The 27,174-nt window shown below is 45.2% G+C and overlaps 2 protein-coding genes across 6 annotated transcripts; both read left to right on the top strand.

Annotated features, from left to right (window-relative positions):
- The first annotated feature begins 477 nt into the window (after positions 1-477).
- TLR1 (toll like receptor 1) lies at positions 478-10,178 on the top strand. 2 transcript variants are annotated; one of them, XM_002709270.5, is made up of 3 exons: positions 478-582; positions 4,414-4,513; positions 6,990-10,178. In XM_002709270.5, the coding sequence occupies exon 3, from the start codon at positions 7,051-7,053 to the stop codon at positions 9,439-9,441; it is 2,391 nt and encodes a 796-aa protein (XP_002709316.2). In that variant the 5' UTR covers positions 478-582; positions 4,414-4,513; positions 6,990-7,050; the 3' UTR covers positions 9,442-10,178.
- A 9,035-nt stretch (positions 10,179-19,213) lies between these two features.
- Positions 19,214-26,920, top strand: TLR10 (toll like receptor 10). 4 transcript variants are annotated; one of them, XM_008275023.4, is made up of 4 exons: positions 19,214-19,350; positions 19,541-19,624; positions 23,241-23,336; positions 23,921-26,920. In XM_008275023.4, exon 4 carries the CDS (start codon positions 23,978-23,980, stop codon positions 26,408-26,410), a length of 2,433 nt encoding a protein of 810 aa, XP_008273245.2. In that variant the 5' UTR covers positions 19,214-19,350; positions 19,541-19,624; positions 23,241-23,336; positions 23,921-23,977; the 3' UTR covers positions 26,411-26,920.
- Positions 26,921-27,174: the final 254 nt, after the last annotated feature.

Raw genomic sequence — 27,174 nt, 5'->3', positions numbered from 1 at the left:
CTTGGGCCATCCTCCACTGCATTCCCGGGCCACAGCAGAGAGCTGGCCTGGAAGAGGGGCAACCGGGACAGAATCCGGCGCCCCGACCGGGACTAGAACCCGGTGTGCCGGCGCCGCAAGGCGGAGGATTAGCCTAGTGAGCCACGGCGCCGGCCTCTCAGTCACTTTTAATAGTGGGCCAATCAAAAGGCAAGAGGGAAAGCAAAGCAGCCAAAACACACGCACACTCAGCCAGCACAGCTACAAGGGTAAGCGTTGCAAAACCCAGTGATGATCTATAGCTCGTTACACCTCTTCCTGGATTTCGTTAGTGTAGATAGCAGGGAGTGGCTGTAATGAAATACAGAACCATAAAAACATAATTCTACCTTAGTACGAGTCTATCAGTGAACTCACAGACCCTATTGTACATCTGCAAGGGAAGAAAAAAATCATACTGAACTGTTTAATGTAATTCCAGTGGTAGTCTGTAGATGGCGTAAAAGAGCTTTTTTCAACACTGATTACCAATGAAATAACTATTCAAGGAAGTTCTTGAATTTCATACAGACTACCAAACGGAAGACACGGCAGGTTGTCTTGGTAAGCAAAGTCTTATTTTATTTTGTAAAAGAAAATAATGGTATAGTTTGAAGGTACAGGGATCCCAAGTGTCTATGAGTAAGTCCTAGGCATTTTCCTACGTGGGCTTTATCTGATATGAGCTTAAGCTGAGCTAGCACCGTCCATGCCCTCCCAGCCCTAAGTCAGAGAAAGTTCTTGTCCTTGAGTGACACGCACACAGGATTTGCTTTCAGGGGCTGTTTTCGGGTTGGGAGTTGAATCTTTGGGTCACAGGTGTCTTCTAGTTTTTGTTTGTTTACAGAGCTGCTGGTTGTTCATGTCAGAGGGCATTGCACTTTGCCCTGTCTCCCTTGTCTGTGTTCTCTTTGCAATGAGAAGGTTCAAGAAAACGGGCTAGACTGTCTTGTGTATTCAAGTTTGTTCCCAAGGGTCTGCGTGCTAAAATTTTATTTCTATTGTGAGATATTAAGTGGGTTGGAAAGCTGCTCTGACTATGGTGACAAGAGTTGGGGTCTCCAGGGTGTGACTGGGATCAGTTAGGATCATCGGGGTGGGGCCTCGTGATTGAACACCAGTGGCTTTATAAGAAGAGACACACGTGTGCACTTTCCCTGCCTCTTGCCACGTGATGCCCTGTGCTGCCCTGGACTCTGCCAGCAAATTGCCCCCAGATGTAGCCCCTTGACCTTGGGTCAGAACAGCAAGTCAAAATAAACTTCTTTTTCCCCCAGAGACCTTTTATTTAAGGTATACAAATGTCATGCATTATAAACCCCTTTTCTTTATAAAGTAGCTGTCTCAGGTATCCTTACAGTGAGAAAATTGAACCAATGCAGGGTGCAAGTCAGCTTCTCCCAGAAGTGGTACAACTTCCCTGGTTTTATGGGCAGGCTGAGGTTTTTTCTAGCTGTTCCCACTGGCTCTGTCCTGGGAGCTAGCACTCAGGTGGAATTGTGGGTTCGAAACCTTTCCCAGGCAACAACCACTTTGGTCAAAAGGTTTGAAAGTGAATGTGTCTTTACAACAAAAAGTCCAAGTTTACAAAACCACATAGGGAACCTAGGAGAGAAGTCCTTGAACTGGTTCCAGTCCTTTCAACGTGTGGTGAACAGCTAGCTGCATGGACACAGGGAAGAATGAAACCCTTGCAGAACAGAACTTGCTGGGCCAGACTGATGGCAGGAGTAGGATTCCCAGAGACCAAAGTCCCGAGCTGATGTTCTCAAGTCTCCAGACAAAGACAATTCAAATGTATGTGTCTGTTGTATCAGATAATATGAGGCTAAACCTATCAGAGTCAGGAAAGGTGACAAACACACCCATGGGAATGCTATTCCTGCAAATTAAAACACCACTTTACTATTTAACTTAGCAAATAATAACCTATTTGACAGTAAAATAGTTTTGAAGTTTTTTTTGTTTGTTTGTTTGTTTTGACAGGCAGAGTTCAACAGTGGGGGAGAGAGACAAAGAGAAAGGTCTTCCTCTTCCGTTGGTTCACCCCCCAAAATGGCTGCTATGGCTAGCGCGCTGCGTCAAGCCGGGAGCCAGGTGCTTCTCCTGGTCTCCCATACGGGTGCAGGGCCCAAGCACTTGGGCCATCCTCCACTGCCCTCCCAGGCCACAGCAGAGAGCTGGACTGGAAGAGGAGCAACCAGGACTAGAACCCGGGGTGCCGGCGCTGCAGGTGAAGGACTAGCCTATTGAGCCATGGCACTGGCCCCGTTTTGAAGTTCTAATAGATGAGATTCGGTGATGGTCATTGGGATCAAAAAATATTTTCTTTCAACGTGGCTGTGTGGCAGAGATTAAGCCATTGCTCAAGAGGTCTGAAAACCTTCTTAGAGTACCTGCTTTGAGTCCCAGCTTCTTCACTTCTCAACCTACTAATGTATACCTTGAGGTAGCAGATGATGGCTCTCAAGCACTTGGGTCCTTGCCACCCATGTGGGTGACCCAGAAGTTGTTCAAGACTCTTGGCTTTTGCCTGGCCCAGCATTGGCTCTTGCGGGCATTTGGAGAGTGAAACAATAGGTGAAAGATCTGTCTCTTTGCCTTGTCTTTCAAATAAAATAAAATAAAAAATTTTTTTAAAATATCTTGTTTGGACCAAGGAGTCATGACACTGATTTTCATTGATTTAACATGTTTGGTATATAACATTTAAAGATTATCTAAAGACCTTAAAATTATTTCTTTATGTTACAATGCTTTGATTTCTTAATTGCAGAAATAAAATGTGTTCATAAACTAAGTACTTTAAATGAATGACTAAATGAAAGGACAAAATGGCATTTGGGCATTTGAGTCAATTAATTTAGCTAGCTGTAAAGATATGTGAGTCGGTTAATTTAGCTCGATATAAAACCAAAGCTGTGCTTTCATTAAATGCATGGGAACAGGAAATTTTTATTAATTCAACTCTTCCATGGTAGTAGCCACAGTTAACCATTAAAGGAATGAGAAAATTTTCACTTTGCTTGTGGTGGGCACTCTGTGGACTTAGCACGCATGTCCCCCCGCCTGGGGCTGTGTCTAGCACTTATCTCTCGGTCGCTCTGCACACTGGGCCTGAGAACGCCGATTCCCACTTCTGTGAACTCTGGAGTTGGCCCGGAGGTGGAAAGAGCTCCTCATTTAGATCTAAGCACAGTAGCCAGTAGGGGATCCTACTTGAGCCTGAAGCCCAGGCCATTTTTACTAGGACTTAGCTTGTACCAGTTGTGTTTTGAGATATCAGGGGCTGGCCTAGGCAGTCATTGGGTATTATTTCCATTCTTACTGTCTTGCTGGTTTAGGGTGTTGTAACTCCCCAAAATGTCCTAACAGACATTTACTTCTAGAAGATCAGGGTGCCAGCATGGTTGGGTTTTGGGTAGGCTACAACCTGTTCCTTGTCTCCTCATGTGACGGATGAGAGGCTCAGAGAGCTCTCTGGAGTCCCTTTTCTAACCTTATTCATGAGGGCTCTAAACTCAAGATCACCTCCCTTAGGCCCCACTTCCTAATACTATATCACATTGGGAGTTAGGATTTCAACATGTGCAATTTTTCAGAAATTACTTATTTTATTTATTTGAAAGGCAGAGAGACAGAGACAGGGAGATGGGATCTGCCATGTGCTGGTGCACTCCTCAAATGTCCATAATAGCCTGGGCTGGGGCAGATAAAATCCAGGAGCCAACAGCTCAATCTGTGTCTTCCACATGGGTGGCAGGGACCCAAGTACTTCAGTATCCCAGGGTGCACATTAGCAGAAGCTGGAATCAGGCGTGGAGATGGAACTAGAACCCAGGCACTCCCATATGGGCTGCTGGCATCCCAAGCAACACCACGCCAAACACCCACCCCAACAGCATATGACTTTTGGAGAGACACAAACATTCAGTCCATAGCACTTCTTTTTTTTTTTTTTAAGATTTTATTTTATTTATTTGAAAGATAGAATTACAGAGAGAGGTAGAGACAGAAAGAGGTCTTCCATCCGCTGGTCCGCAACGGCCAGAGCTGCGCCGATCCAAAGCCAGGAGCCAGGAGTTTCATCCAGGTCTCTCACATAGGTGCACAGGCCCAAGGACTTGGACCATCTTCTACTGCTATCCCGGGCCACAGCAGAGAGCTGGATTGGAAGAGGAGCAGCCGGGACTAGAACCGGCGCTCATATGGGATGCCGGCGCTTCAGGTCAGGGCTTTAACCTGCTGCACCACAGCGCCGGCCCCGGCACTTTCAATATTGCAGCTGTGTGAGGAGCTCCATCAGGAAGGAGAAAGTTCCTGAGTTAATGCCACAAAGAAGCGACCTTTACTTTTACCATGAATTCTCACATCTGCGTCATCTTTCTCTTTCAGCGTCTTCATGAAGGCCAATGAAAGGTAACAACAGGCCTCTTCTGGAACAGAAGAAATAAGAAAGGACAACGAAGGCATCTTCGGACACCTCGACTAAAGTGTAAGCCCAAGAGAGCTCTGGAAACCAGACTGGTTTGCCTCTGGGGGAACTTTTGCAACTCAGGTTTGTTCCTGGGAGCTAAATTCTTTAGGTCCTTCTGTGCCCATTGAGATAAGGAAGAGGAGAGGGAAAGAAGGATCTGGTGCTTTGTGGATCCCGATGGCTTATCTAATGCAGTTCAGGGGATGTGGAGTAAGTTCCTTGAAAGTGTACAGCTGGCCGGCACCGCGGCTCACTAGGCTAATCCTCCGCCTTGCGGCGCTGGCACACCAGGTTCTAGTCCCGGTCGGGGCACCGGATTCTGTCCCGGTTGCCCCTCTTCCAGGCCAGCCCTCTGCTGTGGCCAGGGAGTGCAGTGGAGGAATGGCCCAAGTGCTTGGGCCCTGCACCCCATGGGAGACCAGGAGAAGTACCTGGCTCCTGCCATCAGATCAGCGCGGTGCGCTGGCCGCAGTGAGCCAGCCGCGGCGGCCATTGGAGGGTGAACCAACGGCAAAAGGAAGACCTTTCTCTCTGTCTCTCTCTCTCTCACTGTCCACTCTGCCTGTCAAAAAAAAAAAAAAAAAAAAAAAAAAAGTGTACAGCTGCCAGCCCTGGCTGAAGGGTCTCCCAAACGAACTCGCCCTGATCCGTGTGCCACTGGAATGCTGATAGCAAAATAGCATCTTGTCTAGAGCAGGCTGATAACTAGTGCGAAGGCCACACCCTAGAACAATACCCAGCATTTCATATGGAATAAAGACATTTTATGAGTGAATGAAAAAAAAAATTGAGTAAGAGAGAGGAGGAGACAATGCCCATATTTAAAAGCTTCCACTCCTTCATCACCCTTGGATGCGAGCTCAACTCGCTGCAATGACCTACAAGACCCCACGTGACCTTGGCTGTGACGCCTCTCATTTTTGCTCACTCAGTGCTCACACTGACCTCCTGGCCCTGGACAAGCCAACCTATCTGCCTTTGCCTGTGTCAGAAAGGCTCTTCCCCCAGATCTTCCCACGGGTGACTGCCTCACGTCCATCTGTCTAACTCATCTTCTGACAGCAGCTGCCACCAACTACCCCCCCCCGCCAACGCCTGCAATGGACCCTTTGTTTTCGTATGGAGCACTTAGCACTTTATGAAGTTAAGCTTGGATATTTATTTGTTTATTTTCTATCCCCTCTCCAAATAATAAGCTCCTTGGGAATTAGGACTTTATCTTACTCACTACACCCTTAGCTCCTAAGCCATGGCCAGTAGGGTATCAATACATATTGGTTGAATAAATAAATGGAAGAACACATTTCCTGCGAGGTCTTTCATCATGATCTAATTAATCACCTTTTGCACAAGACGCAGGTATACCCCCAAACCTCGTGAAGATCCTGAAAGGTAAGGTAAGAACAAATTCACCATGTGGGAGAATTCTCAAGAATGTCATGGGCAGGTATGTGTCAAAGAGTGGAGGTCTACCCAGTGAATCTTAGCCTGAGTTCCAAATGATCTCAGGAGGGGTGTGGCCAGAGGAGTTCCCATAAACCAAATCACCATTAAGGGTCTGAAATAACAGAAATTCGTTTGTTATCGTTCTGAGGGCCACAAGGACCAAACCAAGGTGCCCGCATGGCAGCATCCTCTCCAGGGGCCCCCCCAGCTTCTGTGGCTGCTGGCGTCGCTGGCCCTGTGGCTGTATCACTCCAACCTCTGCCTCCGTCCTCACGTGGCTTTCTCCTTTGTGATTCTGTCCTCTGCTGTCTCTGTCAAATACCCCTCTGCCTCTTATAGGCATACTTGTCATTAGATCTAGGGGCCATTTTCCATGTGATCTCATTTCTCAAGATCCTTAACTTTGGGGTGGATCTTAGATGAATTAAGATACTGCATGAGATGCCGGCATCCACACCAGAGGGCCTGGGTTCGAGTCCTGACTCCACTTCTGCTTCTAGCTTCCTGCCTGATGTGCATCTGAGAGGTAGCCGGCGATGGCTCAAATCCTTGGGTCCTTGCCACCCATGTGGGAGACCTGAATTGAGTTCCCAGCTCCTGGCTTCAGTGTAACCGAAACCTAGCTTTTATGGACATTTGAGGAGTGAACCAGTGAATGGAAAATCCATCTCTGACATTTTCTGCATTTCAAATGTATGAAAGAAATAAAAATAAACAAAACTGAACTTCTTCCAAATATTAATAAACAATCTTTAATTTTATCCCTGAAAAGATTCTTTTTCTAAATATGATAACATTCACAGTTTCTGGGGATTAGGTCATGGGCAGGAGGCAGACAAATCTTCTGGGGTCTCACCCTTCAACCCCATCCGTATTACTCATTATTTGATAAAGCTGACATAATTATCTATCTTTCTAATGTTTCCCGGGCTTCAAGTTGTGTAACCCAAAGAATATAGCCTCCACCTTACGAGTCTCTAATAAAAAGTGTTTGATGTCAACCATGCCTAATTTAATGTTATCATTTAACGTGCATTTTTTTTTCTAGGACCTGATTCAAGAGGCTCTGAAGAATAGCAACTGCCATTAGGAATGTCTAGTGTTCCAGAATGACCAACACTATTTCTAGCAGCTTCCATCTTGCCATCATTGACATGTTAATACTTGTGGTCAGAATCCAACCATCTGATGGGAGTGAGATTTCCATTAATATGTCCAAAACAGGCCTGCTCCATGTTCCCAAAGACCTGCCTCTGCAAACCACGGTCTTAGATATTTCGCAAAACTCCATATCTGCGCTTCAGACAGCAGATGTCCAATCACTCTCAAACCTGAGGATTTTGATAATTTCTCACAACAGAATCCGATATCTCGATTTCAGTGTGTTCAAATACAACCAGGAATTGGAATACTTGGATGTGTCCCACAATGAGCTGTGGAAGATTTCTTGCCACCCTAGTGTGAACTTCAAGCACTTAGACCTCTCGTTTAATGCGTTTGATGCTCTGCCCATATGCAAACAATTTGGCAACATGTCTCAGCTGAAATTCCTGGGGCTGAGTGCAAGCCAGTTACAAAAATCCAGCGTGCAGCCAATCGCTCATTTGAATATCAGTAAGGTTTTGTTGGTCTTAGGAGACCATTATGGGGAAAAAGAAGAGCCTGACGTGCTTCGAGACTTTAACACAGAGAGTTTGCATATTGTTTTCCCCTCCAAAAAGGAATTCAGCTTCCTGTTGGATGTGGCAGCCAGCCCTGCAGCAAGTCTGGAGTTGTCTAATATTAACTGCGTGCTACATGACAACGAAAGTTCTTTCTTCCTAAACGTTCTGTCAAAACTTCGAAAGAATCCAAGGTTATCAAATTTTACCTTACACAACATTGAAACGACTTGGAAGTCTTTCCTTAGGATCCTCCAGTTGGTTTGGCCCTCAACCATAGAGTATTTCTCAATTTCAAATGTGAATGTTCAGGGTCCACTTGACTTCATAGATTTTAATTATTCTAACACTTCCATAAAGGCCTTGTCTATAAACCAATTTTCCAGTAGTACGCTCAGTCTTTCCCAAGGTAACATCTACAAAATTTTGTCAAATATGAACATCCAAAATTTCACAGTGTCTGGGACACGTATGATCCATATGCTTTGTCCGCTCCAAATTAGCCCATTTTTGCATTTGGATTTTTCCAACAACCTCTTGACGGACACGATTTTTCAAAACTGTGGAACCTTAACTGAGTTAAAGACATTTAATCTGCAGAGGAATCAATTAAAGGACCTCACAAACTTAATTCATATGACCACGAAGATGAAGTCTCTACAACAGTTGGATGCTAGCCAAAATTCACTAAGAAATGATGAAAACGAGGTAGACTGTTCCTGGACTGGAAGTTTATTAAATTTAAATTTGTCTTCCAATGCACTTACGGACTCTGTTTTCAGATGTTTACCTCCCAAGGTCAAGGTGCTTGATCTCCACAATAACAGAATAACGGCCATTCCTAAAGATGTCACCCACCTGGAGGCTTTGCAAGAACTCAATGTTGCTCTCAACTCCCTCGTGGACCTCCCTGGGTGTGGCCCCTTCAGCAGCCTCTCTCTGCTGATCATTGAGCACAACGCAGTGTCCCACCCATCAGCTCGTTTCTTCCAGAGCTGCCAGAAGATTACGTCAATAAAAGCGGGAAGCAATCCATTCCACTGTACATGCGAGCTAAGAGAGTTCATCAAAAGTATGGGCCAGCTATCGAGTGAGGTGGCGGAGGGCTGGCCTGATTCCTATAAGTGTGCCTACCCAGAAGGCTACAAGGGAACCCTGCTCAAGGACTTTCATGTATCTCAGTTATCCTGCAACATAGCCCTGCTGATGGTCACCATTGGGGCCACCGTGCTGGTGGTGGCTGCTTCCGTGACCTGCCTCTGCGTCTACCTGGACGTGCCCTGGTATCTGAGGATGGTGTGTCAGTGGACCCAGGCCCGGCACAGGGCTCGGAACATCCCCCTAGTGGAACTCCAAAGAAATCTCCAGTTCCATGCTTTTATTTCATACAGTGGGCATGATTCTGCATGGGTGAAGAGTGAATTAGTACCCAACCTAGAAAAAGAAGATATCCAGATTTGTCTCCATGAGAGAGACTTTGTTCCTGGCAAGAGCATTGTGGAAAACATCATAAATTGTATTGAGAAGAGTTACAAGTCCATCTTTGTCTTGTCTCCCAACTTTGTCCAGAGTGAGTGGTGCCATTATGAGCTCTACTTTGCTCACCACAATCTCTTCCATGAAGGATCCAATAACTTAATCCTGATCTTGCTGGAGCCCATTCCACAGTACTCCATTCCGAACAGCTACCACAAGCTCAAAACCCTCATGGCACGGAGGACTTACTTGGAATGGCCGAAGGAGAAGACTAAACATGGACTTTTCTGGGCAAACCTAAGAGCAGTCATTAATGTTAAGTTGATGGAGCAAACAAAAGACATAGATCACACACAGGACTAAGAATATTCCTCTTGTCAGCATTGCTGTTCTTGAGATTTCCAACAATGACTTTATTTTGTATCCACACATATGTAAACACAATTTGGAGTTTACAACGTAGATGAACATACGTACAAGTACATGGTGGTTAAAGTTCATGAAATAATATGATTTTGATCTAAACAATTCATTTCTAACACATGGAGCATTCGCCTGTTTCTTGAATTACCATGAAATCCAAAGAAGTACATGTTTCTTTTTAGTGATGGAATCCTGGTTGCTGGTGTTGATATTAGAAACTCCATGACTTTTAGGCCAATAGATGGATTTCTGTTGCTGAATTGTAGAGCTGTTGGTGCCCACTGCGATTCTGCTCAGTATTTGCCTCTACAGGTTGAAGGTTGATCATTGCTCATGTTTGAGACTCAACACCCAAAGGGATTCCTTGCTGACCATCAGGGCCAGACAGTGAGTAATCCAGAAGTGTTGGACAGTTGCTCTTGGAAGCAGTCTTCAATCTGTCAGAAAGAGAACTGGTGGATAAACACCCCAACTTCCTCACCCACTTTTGAGATAAGACTGGGGTATACTTTTCACTCTCCTTGAGGTCTCCAGTGGGATAAAATTCTGGTTGTCCACAGTAGAAATGACTTGATAAAGTGTTCTTTATTTTCTTCTTTCATATTTTTTTCTCCTTTACTCACTCCTCAACAGGTGTTTGATGGAATCACTTCTGAAATAAACTAGTTTCAGTTGAACACTTGTCTCATACTCTGCTTATGGAGAACCTTGGCCAAGAGTGTGCTCTACTTCATTCCAGATGGAAACTCTGAGACCAATTTTCTATGGCTGGTGATTTTGCTCAGATTCCAGTTGTATGAACTGACATGAACAAGAATCTTAACTCTTTTTTGTCATTTTTAAGCACAGTTAAAATCATCTAGAAATTCTTTTGTTAATGAAAAGTCCTTTAGCAAGTCACTATTAAAAGTGAAAAACCTAGAGTACAAAATTGTATGACTTGGTCTCAACTATGTTAAAATATGTATAGAAAAAGGTCCAGATAAAATATGCAAAAGCAGGCCGGCGCCGCGGCTCAGTAGGCTAATCCTCCGCCTAGCGGCGCCGGCACACCGGGTTCTAGTCCCGGTCGGGGCGCCGGATTCTGTCCCGGTTGCCCCTCTTCCAGGCCAGCCCTCTGCTGTGGCCAGGGAGTGCAGTGGAGGATGGCCCAGGTGCTTGGGCCCTGCACCCCATGGGAGACCAGGAAAAGCACCTGGCTCCTGGCTCCTGCCATCGGATCAGCGCGGTGCGCCGGCAGCAGCGCGCCGGCCACGGCGGCCATTGGAGGGTGAACCAACGGCAAAGGAAGACCTTTCTCTCTGTCTCTCTCTCTCACTGTCCACTCTGCCTGTCAAAAAATAAAAAATAAAAAAAATAAAAATAAAAAATAAAAATATGCAAAAGCATTATCACTGCTTGCCTGAGGTTGTTGCTTGTTTTTGTTTTTATCCTCTTATACACTTTAAAAATTTGCAATCAACAAATAAGAGGTAGAACAGTAGAGAATAAAGGAGATGAGTCTGGGCTCTGGATTAAATCCTGGCTCAATGTCTTTGTAGCTCTGTGCCCTGGGATGAGTTCCTTAACCTCTCCCTGGTCTGTCAAGTGGGCATAGTAATGGTGCTTCTCTCATAAGGTTGTAAGAAGTCAATGGTTTAGTGGGTAGCAGGTCAGAGTCAAGCTATTCAGTGTAGAGGTGGCACTCAGTGAGCAGGTGGAGCGTCTCACACACAGAGCGCTCAGCCTGAATTCTGCCTCTTCCTCCTGCTCTTGACCTTGTGTGGTTCTGTACTTCTGTGCTTTATTATTCAGGATGTAAGGCTAGAATAATAATACCTGTGGGGAGCAGGGCCCGTCTCCCGTAACATGGCAGGGCCCATCGCCCGGGAGACAAATAAGTATTAAGACTGTGAACAAATAAATACTGAGGACAAATACTGAGATTACCGAGACTAGACTAAACTACTGGAACTGCTAAGACTAACTCTATGCATCTGATCTCCCACCATGTGGCGCTGAGAGGGAGTAAACAACTTCCACACAGCTGCCTCACCAATTTGACTAACAAGCTGCAGGAGCTGATCCTGCCCCTGATTGGAGGAGAGCAGCATGCTCAGCGCGTGGGGAGAGAACGCCAGCAGAGTTGGGATTGGTGGAAGAGGACTATAAAGGAGGAGAGAGACAACATGCAGGAGGAACATCTGAGGAACCCCTGAGAGAGCTGGCCGGCTGTGTGCCGCTCCTCCGCAGAAGCGGGGGAAGCAGTGGGGGAGCCGCCCCTCCGCGGAGGCGGGGGTGGGGGGGCGGCAGCTAATCCAGGGAGGACCAGGGAAAGAGACAACAGCAAATCCGTTGCCGCTCCTCTGCGAGCCTGCAGAGTGAGCGACAATACCTTGAACTATTATTACAAGAATTAGATGAGCTGATACATGTGATATACACAGAACAGAGCCTGGCCCAAAGCAAAGCTCAATAAATGTCCAGAATTATGATAGTCATTACTATCCTCATCATCTTTATTCTAAGGTGTATTTATTTGTTTGAAAGGCAGGGTGACAGAAAGAGAGGGACAGAGAGAGGAGGAGAGAGACCTTCCACCTGCTGGTTCACTCCCCAAATGCCCCCAACTGCAGGGCTAGGTCAGGCCAAAGCCAGGAGCCGGGAGCTCCATCTGGGTCTCTTGGGTAAGTGGCAGGAATCTAAGTACTTGGGCCATCATCAACTGCCTTCCAAAGTGGATTAACAGGAAGCTGGATCAGAAGCAGAGTAGCTGGGACTTGAACTGGCACTCCAAGCAACAGCTTAACCCGCTGCACCACAACAGCTGCTCCTATCCTCACTGTCTTACATCACCCAGTGTGGAAGTGGAATTGAGTTGCTGGTTGTGTTTAATCTAGACTATTCTGAGCTTTCAAAGAATAAATAAAGTCAGAAAAGAGACAAAATTTAACTACATAAAAACTGGAAACAGCTCTGTGTAAAAACATACAAGCAAAGGAACAAATAAATAGGACAACTAAAAATGGCAAGTAGGGAAATAAATCAGGAGGCAAACAGGTAGCAAATGAGAGAGAGAGAGACAGAGAAAGAGAGAGAGAGAGAGAATAGAATAGATAAGAAAGCACTACTAAGATCTCACTCGATATGCCAGCAATGAACATGGATAGCTCGAAACTGGACCTAGGGGGGCTGGTGCCATGGCTCACTTGGTTAATCCTCCGCCTGCGGCACCAGGCGCCCACATGGGTGCCAGGTTCTAGTCCCGGTTGCTCCTCTTCTAGTCCAGCTCTCTGCTGTGGCCTGGGAAGGCAGTGGAGGATGGCCCAAATGCTTGGGCCCTGCACCTGCATGGGAGACCAGGAGGAAGTACCTGACTCCTGGCTTTGGATCAGCGTAGCTCCAGCCGAGGCGGCCATTTGGGAGTTGAACCAATGGAAGGAAGACCTTTCTCTGTCTCTCTCGCTGTCTAACTGTCTAACTCTATCTGTGAAAAAAAAAAAAAAAACTGGACCTAGTTAGAGAACAACCCACAGGGTCTGTGTTGTGACAAAGTGGGTTCAGCTTCAGATACTAGCATCCCATTTGAATTCTAGCAGAAGATGATGGCCTGAGTCCTTGGGCTCCTGCCACCCAAGTAGGAAACCAGAATGGAGTTCCAGTCTCCTGGCTTTGGCCTGGACCATTCCTGGCCCTCGCAGGCCATTTGGGAAGAGAACCAGCTGATGGAAGCTCTCTGTCACTCTGCCTGTGGAATAAATAAATAATCTAGCTTTAAAGCAAGCAAAACAAACATGTGAAAGTTTTGAATCATGCAGCCAGGTATCCTCAAGCCTTCTAGTTTTTGAGCTGTCACTCCAAGCACAATCCCTGGCCTCCCCAGCCCGCCTGGCTGCAGGAGCGCAGTCTGACCCGGGGAGATCAGAGAACGGCTGGGTTTTCTGGCTGCCTCTCCCGTTCTCTTGCAGCGGCTGCCCTCAGGGACCAGCTCACCGCTGCCTTCATCGGTTGGTGCAGAGCGCCTGGCAGATCATACCCTCAAACTAGGACACTGTCACTTCCTGAGTTCCCCCAGGAAACACGCACGCAAGTGGATGAGAAGCCTTAATAAAAACCCATTATCAAAGTTAGCCAAAGAAGTCCCAAGCCAGGTGCTTTGTGAGGCAGGGGACAGGAGTGCTTCCTCTTGATGATAGCAGTCACGGGCAGCCCTACAGTGGTGTCACCCTCCCTTGCAAGACAACTGGAAGCTATGGTGGGTACTTCTGAGAACTTAAACATTGGAAAGTCTCCTCCCCCAAAGAAACAGAAGCATTGGAAAATATGCTAGTGAATTTCTAAAAGGGACCGGCGCTGTGGCACAGCAGGTTAAAGCCCTGGCCTGAAGTACCGGCATCCCATATGGGCACCGGTTCTAGTACCGGCTGCTCCTCTTCTGATCCAGCTCTCTGCTATGGCCTGGGATAGCAGTAGAAGATGGCCCAAGTCCTTGGGCCCCTGTACCCACATGGGAGACCCAGAAGAAGCTCCTGGCTTCGGATTGGTGTAGCTCCAGCCGTTGCGGCCATCTGGGGAGTGAACCAGCAGTTGGAAGACCTCTCTCTCTGTCTCTACCTCTTTCTGTAACTCTGGTTTTCAAATAAATAAAATAAATCTTTAAAAAAAAAAAAGAATTTCTAAGAAAGTAGAACACAATGACTACACCTCATAACAACGTTAGAGTTACTGGGAGCGAGCGAGCGAGCTACCTTCTACCCTTTGGTTACTCCCCAGGTGGCTGCAATAGCCAACCCTGAGCCAGGTGCTTCATCTGGGTCTCCCCCATGGGTGGCAGTGGCCCAGGCACTTGGACCGTCTTCTACCTCTTTTCCCAGGCCATTAGCAGGGAGCCAGATTGGAAGTGAAGCAGCCAGGACACAAACTGGTGCCCATGTTGGATGCTGGTGTTGCAGGCGGCAGCTTGACCTGCTATGCCACAATACCAGCCCTGATGCATTGTCTTAAAACACGTTCCTGTCATTAAATAATGCATAATGCAACTGCCAATGCAAGAGAAAAAAAATAAGAAATAAAAGCTTAGGTTTGAGAGGTTTATGTCCACCTAATAGGTGTCCCAGAAAAAACAGAGGGGAAGACATGACGAAAAAACACTAGGTTGTGTGAAAAGAACCAGCAGTCAAAATGAGACCGCGCATGTCAATAGAAGATGGAAAGCTGGAAAGTGCTAGAGCAATGTCTTCAAATTGTGTGGGAAAACTATTAGAACTGAGAACTTTGTATTCAAACAATCCATGAAACACAGGGCTTGATGTTCAAGTTCTCCCTTCCTGTTAACCAGGAAGGCATAATGCACCGTTTCTCCAGAAACTTCTGGAGAATTTGTTCTGCTATTACCAACAAAAACCAAGAAAGACGACACTATGCATTCCAGGAAATGGGGTCTAGAGGAAGGACAGCCTCCTGGGATGATAGCAGCTAAAGCCGGCTCTGTAGCAGTGTCTGGTCCACACCACAGCAAGTGACAGTCATTGGAAGGAGACAATAATTTGTAGATAGATTTGCTTTTAAACTTGATTTGAAACTTGATTTAAAAACTTGACTTGAGAGCTATTTGATAATGTGGGAAATTATCACAGATATATAAAAAAATGAACAAAATAAAATGCAAGGCGATTAACTAGAGGAGAACCAAGAAGGGTAGCTTCAGATGGTGATCACAGCATAACAGTTTTTAGCTATGCCCCAATAATTCCATAGATCATAATACTGTAAACACTGAATAATTTAACTGAAAGAAAGAGGTCATTCACATGTAAATCTCTGTCAAATTATTGCTTTTATGAGCAGTGAACCATTAAGTTAGAGAAATGTTTTTTTCTTTAATATCAGATATAAATAACACTAGATACAATGCTGGTTAATATAATGGACCTTCAAAAATTCATGGAAAATGTGTATGATGAAAAATCCATACGTGGATTTCAAACTCTTTTGCACCCCAATAACTTGTCTTTTAATTCTGCTGTCCACAAACTTTTTGAAGTTCTTTCATACTTAACCTCAAAAAATAAAATTCTGACAAATTGACATTTTCTCCACTGCTTTCATTTGTCAAGAAAATTAACAAAACAATAATGTATTGATTTACAGTGTTCACCAATGTCATGGTGTAAATACTCCCACAACAGTGAATTTCGAGGTACTAATGTGAAGTCTCAGAAGATGGAATTGGAGGGGCTGGCACTGTGGTGTAGCTGGTAAAGCCATTGCCTGCAGTGTTGGCATCCCACATGGATGCCAGTTCAATTCCTGGCTGCTCCACTTCAGATCCAGCTCCCTGCTAATGCACTTGGGAAAACACTGGAAGATGGCCCAAGTCCTTGGACCCATGCACCCATGTGGGAGACCCAGAAGAAGCTCCTGGCTCCTGACTTTGGATTGGCTCAGTCTTCAGATGGAAGACTCTCTCTCTCTTTCTCTCTGATTCTCCTTGTCTGTAACTCTGCCTTTCAAAAAAATGAAATCCTTTTTTTAGAAAAAGATGGAGTTGGAATCAATTGCACGGGATTGATGCTATATGTTTCTACCACACTATCTATATTTGATATGATTGATACTATATGTTTCTACCGCAGATATAATAGACATCAATACCCCAAGAACATAATAGTAATAAATAGTAAAATCATTAGTTTCCAGTACTTAAAACCTTTATTTTCAACATAGTTCATCTAAATGAATATATATAATTTGATTTTTAATAATGATTGCTTTTAAGAGCAGGATAATTGGGGCCTGTGGCACAGCAGGTTAACGCCCTGGCCTGAAACCCCGGCATCCCATATGGGTGCCAGTTCTAGTCCTGGCTGCTCCTCTTCTGATCCAGCTCTCTGCTGTGGCCTGGGAATGCAGTAGAGGATGGCCCAAGTCCTTGGGCCCCTGCACTTGCATAGGAGACCAGAAGGAAGCTCCTGGCTCCTGGCTTCAGATTGGTGCAGCTCCGGCTGTTGCGGCCATCTGGGGAGTGAACTAGCAGATGGAAGACCTCTCTCTCTGTCTCTACCTCTCTCTGTAACTCTGTCTTTCAAATAAATAAAATAAATCTTAAAAAAAAGAACAGGATAATGAAATTCTTGTAGATTAAAATTGGCCAGTACAAGCTAGTGTAAGCTGGCTCTAGCAAGACAGGAGGTATTGAAAAATATCTTAGCAAGTATGAGACAGTGTGTAATTTTTTAATAGTCAATCAGAACAATGGAATTTGGAAACAAGGAAATATGGAGGAATTCCTCATGCTGACTTTTTTAAAGGATGTTTATTAATTGCCCGAGATCAATGCCAAGCAACCCATCCATCATCCATGTACTTGTCAATGATAACTACCTGAAATCCAGTAATTCTCTTTTTCATTCTCTTTCTCCTTTGCTTTCCCTCTCTCCGATTTTCTCCATTCTTTTTCTCTCCATCCCCACCCTGTCCTTTGCATTCCAGTCTCATTCTCTCCATTTGGTTGTCCATTCTCTCTGCCGTTTGGCTTTCTCTTGACTACAAGGGAGAGAGCAGCCACAGGGACCTCCGTCCCCCAAGTGTGACTTTCCCGCCCAGCAAAACAGGAAATGGGAGCTGACTAGCAGGTGGTCCCCAAGCTCCTGCCAGTAGAAAGTCCATTTTGGGCTGGGCTGGGAGGCAGAAGTCCACTCGGTTTTCTATCTCGGGGCAGGTACTGTCAGGATGAGCTGCCTCCACTTTGACCATTGTGGGGAGCAACTCGGACTAGACTAAGTTACTGGAATTAAGACTTATTCTATGCATCTGCTCTCCCACAATATGGCGCTGGGAGAGGAGTAAACAACTTCTACATAGCTGCCTCCAGTTCGACCAATAACCTGCAGGAGCTGACCCTGCTCCTGATTGGAGGAGAGCAGCGTACTCGGCGTGTGGGTAGCAGAGTTGGGATTGGTGGAAGAGGACTATAAAGGAGGAGAGAGACAACATGCACCAGGAACATCTAAGGGGAACATCTATCTGAAGGAACACCTGTGCAGCCCCCGAGAGAGCCGGCCGGTGGTGTGACGCTCCCCCGCGGAAGTGGGGAAAGTGGCAGGGGGAACCGCCCTTCCACGGAGGTGGAGGGGTCAGCAGCCAACCCAGGAAGAACCAGCAGCAAACCCGGGAAGGGCCGAGCAGACAAAAGAACAGCACAGGGTCCTGTGTCGTTCCTCCGCGAATGGGGGAGCGACAACCATAAGCCACAATACAGAGCCAGGGCTGCAGGAAGATACAGAAGCAAAAGGCAACAAAGGCGAAGCAGATTGAGGAAGAATCAAAGAGAAGTCGCAGCCAGAGCAGAGAACAGCCCTGCCCACTTGGGACGGGCACAGTAAGATGTTCTGACCACCAGGGCAGGTTCTCTGCAGCAGCGGGGCTGGGAGGGGTCATTGCTCCAGGGCTCTGTGAGGCCTGTGGTACCACGATGCACTTCCCCACTTCTTGAAGGCATGGGGGGAGGGGCGGGGGAAGGATGGGGAAAGAGTGTGCGAGTGTGTGTGTGTGTGTGCGCGCGAGAGAGAGAGAGAGAGAGAGAGAGAGAGAGGAAAAATTTTTAAAGGCATAAAATAATTACATCCCCAAGTAATCAGCAGCTCTGATTGAGAGCACACTTTCCTTGGTGGCTAACTGTGGAGGAGGAATGAAAGATTTCAGACCCCCCCAAGCGAAGACAAAGAGGGCTGCATAAACCTTTGGACACCTGGACTAAAAAGACAACCGTGGCCTTGGGACCGGACAGACTCAGTTCTGAATCTGGGCTTCATGTCTTCCTGGATGAAAATCTCGGGAAAGTTTGCTGTCCTCGCTCAGTGTGTTTCCTCATCTGTCAAACGGAGATAACATGTATATTCGACGCGGATGGTGGCGAGGTTTAGCTGACAGCTGTGTGCCCTCATGTAATACTTCCTGCACCTAGGAAGCCAATGCAAGCTTTCATGATGATGATGAGAGGACACAAAGCACTGCTCCCTTAATACACTCAACTTGCTTTTGGCAAATAAATTAAAAAATAAGTAAAGAAAATGACTTCATTTTCCGACAGTGTGAAGAGTTTACACATGTGGCCTCCCGGCAAAGGGAAGTTCATTCTTTGAATGAGAAAAACCCCAATATGAATCCACATATGCCAGTGAACCCTACCCTTTAAAATGGTGAAAATGATGGGTGCCATGTTCTGTGTATTATACCATCGTTGAAAACAAGGTGCCCATGGCCGGTTCTGCGCCTTAATAGGCTAATCCTCCTCCTGCGGGGCCGGCACACCGGGTTCTAGTCCCGGTCGGGGCGCCGGATTCTGTCCCGGTTGCCCCTCTTCCAGGCCAGCTCTCTGCTGTGGCCCGGGAGTGCAGTGGAGGATGGCCCAAGTGCTTGGGCCCTGCACCCACATGGGAGACCAGGAGGAAGCATCTGGCTGCTGGCTTTGGATTGGTGCAGCGCCAGCAGTGGCGACCATTTGGGGGGTGAACCAACGGAAGGAAGACCTTTCTCCCTGTCTCTCTCTCTCTCTCTCTCACTGTCTAACTCTGCCTGTCAATAAAAAAGAAAGAAAGAAAGAAAGAAAGAAAGAAAGAAAGAAAGAAAGAAAGAAAGAGAAAGAAAGAGAGAGAGAGAGAGAGAGAGAGAGAGAGAGAGAGAGAGAGAGAACATGAGGTGCCCTGAGATGCTGACTTTACACAACATGCAATACCACTGGTGTGCAGTAGGGGGAAGGGACTTAAGCTTCACAGACAAGCTGGACTCAGCCCATTCCTGCAGCCACTCTGATCCTGCCAAGGCAGCCTCCACACACCTGCAGCTCTACTGAAACCGGCAAGGCCTGGGGTAAGAAGAACCGGCTTTGTTTGTTGTGATGCTTATGAAAAGATTTGCTTGGGTCTTTCCTAAAGAGGAGAGAATTTGAGCCAGTACAGATGGAAGCAAAGTAAACATTCATATTTTATTATTGATTATTTTGCCTGAAGATGAACAATTAGTGACCTTGGGGTGACTTATCTGGAGAAATGTCACACAGGTGCCTGAGGTTTGGCTGTCCCTTCACTTGGTGCAGATCAAACCTGGTCAGCCCCTCTATCCACAGTGGCCCACCCCAGGCACGGTGAGTTTTCTCTGCTTTTTATTTGCCTATGGTACATATTAACAAGAAATGTATGTAACATGTTTGTCCATAAGTGTACAAAATATTTCTGCAAAATATATATTAACAACACCTGCTGGATGAGACACTTGGCTATTTAAGGTACATTTGTTGCTGCTTTACTGAGTTCAAAAGTTCTGCCTTATTATGTGCATCTAAGAGTAGGGGAGCCCTGATGGGTCTTGTACAGTGCAATAGTGGCTCAATTTCCTGCTCAGAAGTCCAGAGCAGCCAAAAAGGCTGAGCGGCTGCTGTGCAGAGGACGGCTCTCGGCATCCAGGCATCAGACTCCGACGAGAGCTTGCTCACAGACCTACGTGAACTGTTAATTAGGATGTGTGCACTTCGAGTTGATTTCGAGTCCTATGAACTTCTAACTCTTCTCACAATATGTTTACACACAGGCAAAGCCTCTAGCTCTGTGACACCTAGCAGAGGGCCCTATAGCAGCGGTGCAACTATCTGGAGATGGGCACACAGGAGGGAAGGGAGGAAGAGGCAACTACAGCAGCCGCCCAGGCCGCCCAGGACCAGGAATCAACCTGGTCCTCTTGTGCCACCCTTCATGTCGGGACTTGAGATGCCTTCAGTCTGGGTTTGGCTGCCAACCAGAGGGGAACAGAGAGCCGACAGGTTGGGGACAAAACCCGTCCCTGCTGTTCATTTACAGGGTGGCCTTGGGCTTACCCTCTGGGCTTTAGCTCTCCTATCTGTAAAACACGAATAATTAAAGCTACCATTTTGTTGGATTTTTGAGAGAACTGAATAAAATAATGAACGGAATGCCCAAAAGTTGATGTCCTATTTTTAAAATGTTTTAACAAAATGCCGTAGTGCATATTCCTCACCTGAAACATAGGACCGTTGCATTTTATTAAGAGAAGTTCAAGAAAAGTTAGTTCCTCTCTCACTAGAGTTTCAGTTAAGGTTTCGGTATTGGGCAGGTGAGTAAGAGATGGAAACTCTGACGTCTCAACCCAGGGGACTCCAGATATAGCCACGCTGCTGCATTTCCAAGCCCACAGCTCTCAGACCTAAGCTTGAAGTGGCTACAAATTAAAGTGCTCCGGGGATAACACTGGAGACAGCTTTGTTAACATATGATTATGACTGCCAGAGCCCTGATGAGGCAAGAGAAAAAAAAAATCAGTAATACTGATCTTATCTCTATGAAAAATTTTGGTATTTTGTCCAAGACAGATTTTTGCATTAACTTTGATTTTAAGAAAGTTTTCGTTGACAAATTGTTTATCTTGATGATTGAGTTCCTTGGCATCCCCTTAAAGTCTGTGCCTTCCTAGCCTCACGCTGGCCTTGGCCTGATGCTTCCCTGTTATGCAGTGTGCATGGTGTTATGTGTGATGCGGCAGGCAGGGTGCTGAGTGGTTTATGTTTGTGATCTATTTTATGGCTCTGCACAGGCACTTTTTACTGATGAGAAAGAGGAACTCTTCAGAGGTTGAATAGGTGGTTCCGGTCCCACAGCCTGTGAGCAGTTAACATTGGACTTGAACGTAGGTCTATCGATCCCTGAAACCAGACTCATCTTTGTAACCATCATGCACTTCACCATAGGAGGTATTCACAACATCATTCATTCAACACGTTTTTGGAAAGCATATTAAGTACATTCTGTTCTAGGGAACAAAATGTTGGTATCATTCATTCCTTCCCACGTACACTCAACAGGCATTTACTGCCTTGTGCCAGGCGCACTCTAGGGGCAGGGGCTGTGGAGAGAACAGAGACAGATGGCTCCCCTGGCATGAGGGGCAGAGGAAAGAGCCAGCAGGCCCACAGACAAAGGCTCATCTATTAATAAGTCATTCAGAAGTAACAGTAAACTCATGGGAAATTATTTTCCATATCTAAGTAGTGCAAAAGTTAAGACTGTCCGAAACTCTATGAGTGGTTTTAAGGAAATAGAAAGAAAACGTCACTTTTAAAGTTACATATTAGATACCATGGCATAATATTTTGAGCAGTAATTATTCCTTGAGGCAACAGCTGTACACTGATTTTCTATTAGGAATATTTAGAAGGAGATGTCAAAAACTTATTCAGTATATAATAATTTGAAAATCCATAGGGAACTAAATTAAGTAAAATATGCACTTGTTTCTTCTTATAGTTTACATATTAATGCAGTGTATTTTTAGCATATATATCACTCCAAGGAGTCACTAACATCAGGGCCAAGAACAATATTACTGAAGACATCCTAAATCATTGGAAGCCATGTTTCTCTAAGTTGACATTTTAACAAATCATGTCATTGTGGCGACCTCACCAAAATTAGTGTGTTCTTTTCCCCCAAGATATTTGAGAGCGCTTACCAGAACAGCAGTTTATGGTAGATAAGGATTATATCATCGAGGCAGATCGTTCATATTTTAAAAACTGGAATTCTCCAGGAGCACAAGGTAAGAGAATTCACACAGACACCGTGAGGACACGTGTCACCAAGGTCAGGGATGAGAGGAGTAAGATTCTGTGTGGCTTTCGTGGTATTAATGGCTACCTGGAAAACCTAGGCTCGCCGGCTCTCTCGGTCTCTCTCTCATCCTTCACGTGACAATACAATGAGAAGGCACTGTCTCTAACTCAGGACTCGAGCCCGGACATCCTGTCATCCAAGACTGTGAGAAGTCCACACTTGTTGTCTAACCCAGTCGATGGTGGTTTGGGATAGCAAACTGAACTAAGACAAAGTACTTTTGTTTGTGAGTTATTTGGGGGAAATAGCCGCATATTTTCTAAAGGTTCTTCACTTCAAGAAAAAAAAATAAACACATTTGGGAAGTTTCTAGGGAAAAGAAATCCAAATGTGAGAGAGTATCCTACGTGGCCTTCTGTTTTGATTCTGCCAATTTGGTTGTCCCCCGTGTCTGCATGCCTCTCTCTCTCTCTCTCTCTCTCTCTCTCTCTCACACACACACACACACACACACACACACACACACACAGCTCTAGAACAACAGGACAGCATGAGAAGTCCAGAGGCCTCTGCTCTGGGTCTCATCCAACACCGTGAAGCCTAACCCCAAACACTCAGCATTCCACATCCAGGAGCTTCCTCATCTGTAAAGTCGGAGTGACAGTACTCCTTCACGGAGCAGTGTGATTGAAAAAACAGTCTAGCCGGCGCTGCGGCTCACTAGGCTAATCCTCCGCCTTGCGGCACCGGCACACCAGGTTCTAGTCCCAGTCGGGGCGCCAGATTCTGTCCCGGTTGCCCCTCTTCCAGGCCAGCTCTCTGCTGTGGCCAGGGAGTGCAGTGGAGGATGGCCCAAGTACTTGGACCCTGCACCCCATGGGAGACCAGGAGAAGCACCTGGCTCCTGGCTTCGGATCAGTGCGGTGCGCCTGCCACAGTGGCCATTGGAGGGTGAACCAACGGCAAAGGAAGACCTTTCTCTCTGTCTCTCTCTCTCACTATCCACTCTGCCTGTCAAAAAAAAAAAAAAAAAAAAAAGAAAAGAAAAGAAAAGAAAAAGCTTAGTCTATGTGTCGGCATATTGAAAGCCACCCAAAAAAAATAGAATTTTTTTTTATCATTGCTATTATTAATTGGCAGTGATCCAGACTGCTTTTGTCACCAACCTCAAGACCCACGGAGGTCAAAGGACAGGAATCGTCCCACTTCTGTGTTTTGGGCCGTCCATGTTTATGGGTAAGTGTTAACTGAAAGTCAGATATTCGCTTTGGGGCCTCTGTGGGAGTACAAAAATTGAGGAAGAACTCCATGGTATGAATTCGGTGATGCACAATAGTTGGAGGTTAAAAAAAAAAACACTTTCAATTTTCTTAAAAGCTTTGGTCTATATCAAAAGGAGATGTTAGAGAAAATGTTGAATCCAACCTGGAAATATAATTTCTAAGCTGAATTGGGAGTGAGGCACTTCTCCCACCCATGAAGCTATGTTAAAAAATTTGTGAAAAATGAAATTAAAAGTTTACTATAATTTGAAAATATTTTGTAAGCCATGGATAATTTTTTCATAATATTTATCTCCATGAACTTCATTGATGGCCCCGGCAACCTTGAATCATCTCAGGGATGGGACATGGGACATGGCACAGTAATTGGCTCAGAGCCTCTGAGACCAAGTCCAAGAAGCAGTGTGGGTTGGAACATTTTCCAATCTCTTGGTAAATACTCCCATAGTCAGATGTTGGCATGAAAAATAAAATTAAAGTCCTACAGGATTTAACAAAAGAAATGAAAAATGTAACATCATTTGCTGTTGTTCTAAGGGTTTGAACTCATCTTCATCATAAATTTGAGGGAACTGGAAAACCCTTGGAGAGACCATGAGACTTATCAGAAGCATTTACTTGTGTTGTACTATTGTGATATCAGTGGAGGGCTGGGCCCCAAAGCTGCCAGAGGAAAGAGAATTGACAACCAACCTCAGCAACTTGTCTCTGAGAAAGGTTCCCACAGACTTAGCCCCAGCCTCAACCACAGTAGATTTATCCTACAACCTCCTTTCCGAACTCCAGAATTCAGATTTTCATTCCGTCTCCAAACTGAAAATTTTGATTCTGTGCCATAATAGTCTCCAGCAACTGGATATCAAGAGCTTTGAGTTCAACAAAGAGTTACGATATTTAGATGTGTCTCACAACAGACTGAACGTCGTAACCTGGTATCCGTTGGCCAGTCTCAAACATGTAGATCTCTCCTTTAATCGTTTTGACACCATGCCCATCAGTGAGGAGACTGGCCACATGTCACAGCTGGAAACCCTGGGGCTGAGTGGGGCAAAAATCCAAAAATCGGATTTCCAGAAAATTTCTCACCTGCATCTCAATACTGTCATCTTAGGACTGAGAACCCTCTCTCATTATGAAGAAGGCAGCCTGCCCATCTTAAACACAACAAAACTTCATATTGTTCTACCGATGAACGTCAATTTTTGGGCACTCTTGTGTGATGGACTGAAGACTTCAAAAATACTAGAAATGACAAATATAGATGGCAAAAGCCAATTTGTAAGTTATGAAACTCGACACGATCTCATTTTGGAGAATGCCAAGACATCCATTCTGTTATTTAATAAAGTTGATTTGCTCTGGGATGACCTTCTCCTTGTATTCCAGTTTGTTTGGCATACTTCAGTGGAATACTTCCAAATCGAAAATGTGACTTTTGGAGGTATTGTTTATCTTGACCACGAATCCTTTGACTATACAAGCACTGTGATGAGAACTGTAAAATTGGAGCATGTTCATTTCAGAGTTTTTAATATCCCACAGGATAGAATCTACTTGCTTTTCACCAAAATGGACATAGAAAACCTGACAATATCAGATGCCCAAATGCCACACATGCTTTTCCCTAATTCTCCTACAAGGTTCCAGTATTTAAATTTTGCCAATAACATCTTAACGGATGACCTGCTTAAAAAACCTGCCCAACTGCCTGATCTGAAAACTCTCATTCTGAAGGGAAATAAACTGGAGACGCTTTCGTTGGCGAGTTGCTTTGTTAGCCTCACACCGGTAATGCACTTGGATCTGAGCCAAAATCTATTACAACATCAAAATGATGACAATTGCTCATGGCCAGACACCTTGCTTACCATGGATCTGTCGTCCAATAAATTGGCTGGCTCTGTTTTCAGGTGCTTGCCCAGAAGTATTCAAACACTCGATCTGAATAATAACAAAATTCAAACTATCCCTAAGGAGATTATCCATCTGACGTCCTTACAAGAGTTAAACATCGCATTGAATTTTCTAACTGATCTCCCTGAATGCAGTCATTTCAGAAAACTCTCAGTGCTGAACGTTGAAATGAACTTGATTCTCAGCCCCTCTCTGAATTTTTTGCAGAGCTGCCAGGAAGTTCGGACTCTAAATGTGGGGAAAAATCCATTCCAGTGTACTTGTGACTTAAGAGATTTCATTCAGCTTGGGAAACACTCAGAGGGCATGCTGCTTGGATGGTCCGACTCGTACCTCTGTGAATACCCTTTGAATCTAAAGGGCACTCAGCTAAAGGATGTTTACCTTCCCGAATTATCTTGCAACACCGCTCTGTTAATTGCCACCATTGTGGCTATTGTGCTAGTTCTGGGGATGGCTGTGGCCTTTAGCTGCCTCTGCCTGGACCTGCCCTGGTATCTCAGGATGCTAGGTCAATGGATACAAATACGTCTCAGGGTTGGGGAAGCAACCCAAGAACAACTCAGGAGAAATGTCCAGTTCCATGCCTTCATTGCATATAGTGAACGTGATTCTCTCTGGGTGAAGAGTGCATTGATCCCCAGTCTAGAGAAAGAAGATGGTTCTGTCTTGATTTGCATTTATGAGAGAAACTTTGACCCTGGCAAGAGCATGACTGAAAATATCATCGATTGCATTGAGAAAAGCTATAAATCCATCTTTATTTTGTCTCCCGACTTTGTGCAGAGTGAGTGGTGCCATTACGAAGGGATTGCCCACCATGATCTCTTCCGTGACAATTCTGATCATATAATTTTTATCTTACTGGAACCTGTCCCATTCTACTGCATTCCCACTAGGTATCAGAAGCTGAAAGATCTCATGGGAAGGAAAGCACTCTTGGAATGGCCCAAGAGTAGGCATAAGTGTAGGCTTGTTTTGGCAAACCTTCGAGCTGCTATTGATGTGAATTTATCAGATAACAGACAAGCGTGTGAACTACAGACATTCACAGGACTGAACGAACAGGCCCGAGGTTCTGCAAGCTCTCTGATAAGAACCGACTGCCTATAAACTGCGCCCTCCAGGGGAATTTGGGGACCACATACTCATTCACTGCTGCTGGCATAGACATTGGTATAACCTTATAATTGGCACTTTGGCAATATCTATTAAAATGAAAAATAATTATTCCTTTTACATCAGTTCCTGGAAGGATTTCTAAAAAGGTACCCTACAGAAATACCTGTACAAGTTTGTAAAGGTTTATGCAAAAAGATGTTCATTCCAGTATTATTTATAATCACGAAAAACTGAAAACATTCTAAATGTCCATGAAATTCAGACAAATCAATAAACTACAGTACCTTAGTGCAACAGAACACTGCATGCCACTGAAAAGAATGAGGTAGCTCTACATTTACTGGTGTGGAGAAAGTTATGTAAATATGTGTAAAATAATCTATAATTGGATTACAGGGGGCATTTGATTTCTAGAGTATGTTTTCACAATGCTAGAAGTGCTTAATATGAATCTGTATTTCTTATGTAAATACAAAATACAATAAAACTTTTTAAAGCCTACACATCCTACTCATTTTGTTTGCTTCTTCACTTCTTATCACAGGAAGAAAAGGAGTACTCCTGAATTTTGGAAAATTATACTTCTAAAACAAACATCATGTCACTTTCCTGGTTAGAAAAAATGCTGTGATTTCCTATACAATAAAGGAAGAAAATGTCACACACCTCAAGTTCTGACGCCACTTTCCTCGGAGGGCTTGGTAGCCGACGATTCTGCCCTATCGAGTTCTTGGCTCTTTCCAGAATGTTCAGTC

This window comes from Oryctolagus cuniculus, chromosome 2, assembly GCF_964237555.1.
Source record: "Oryctolagus cuniculus chromosome 2, mOryCun1.1, whole genome shotgun sequence".
In the NCBI taxonomy this organism is placed as follows: domain Eukaryota; kingdom Metazoa; phylum Chordata; class Mammalia; order Lagomorpha; family Leporidae; genus Oryctolagus; species Oryctolagus cuniculus.
The sequence above is the reverse complement of the archived record's forward strand: the minus strand, read 5'-3'. Positions and strand labels throughout refer to the sequence as shown.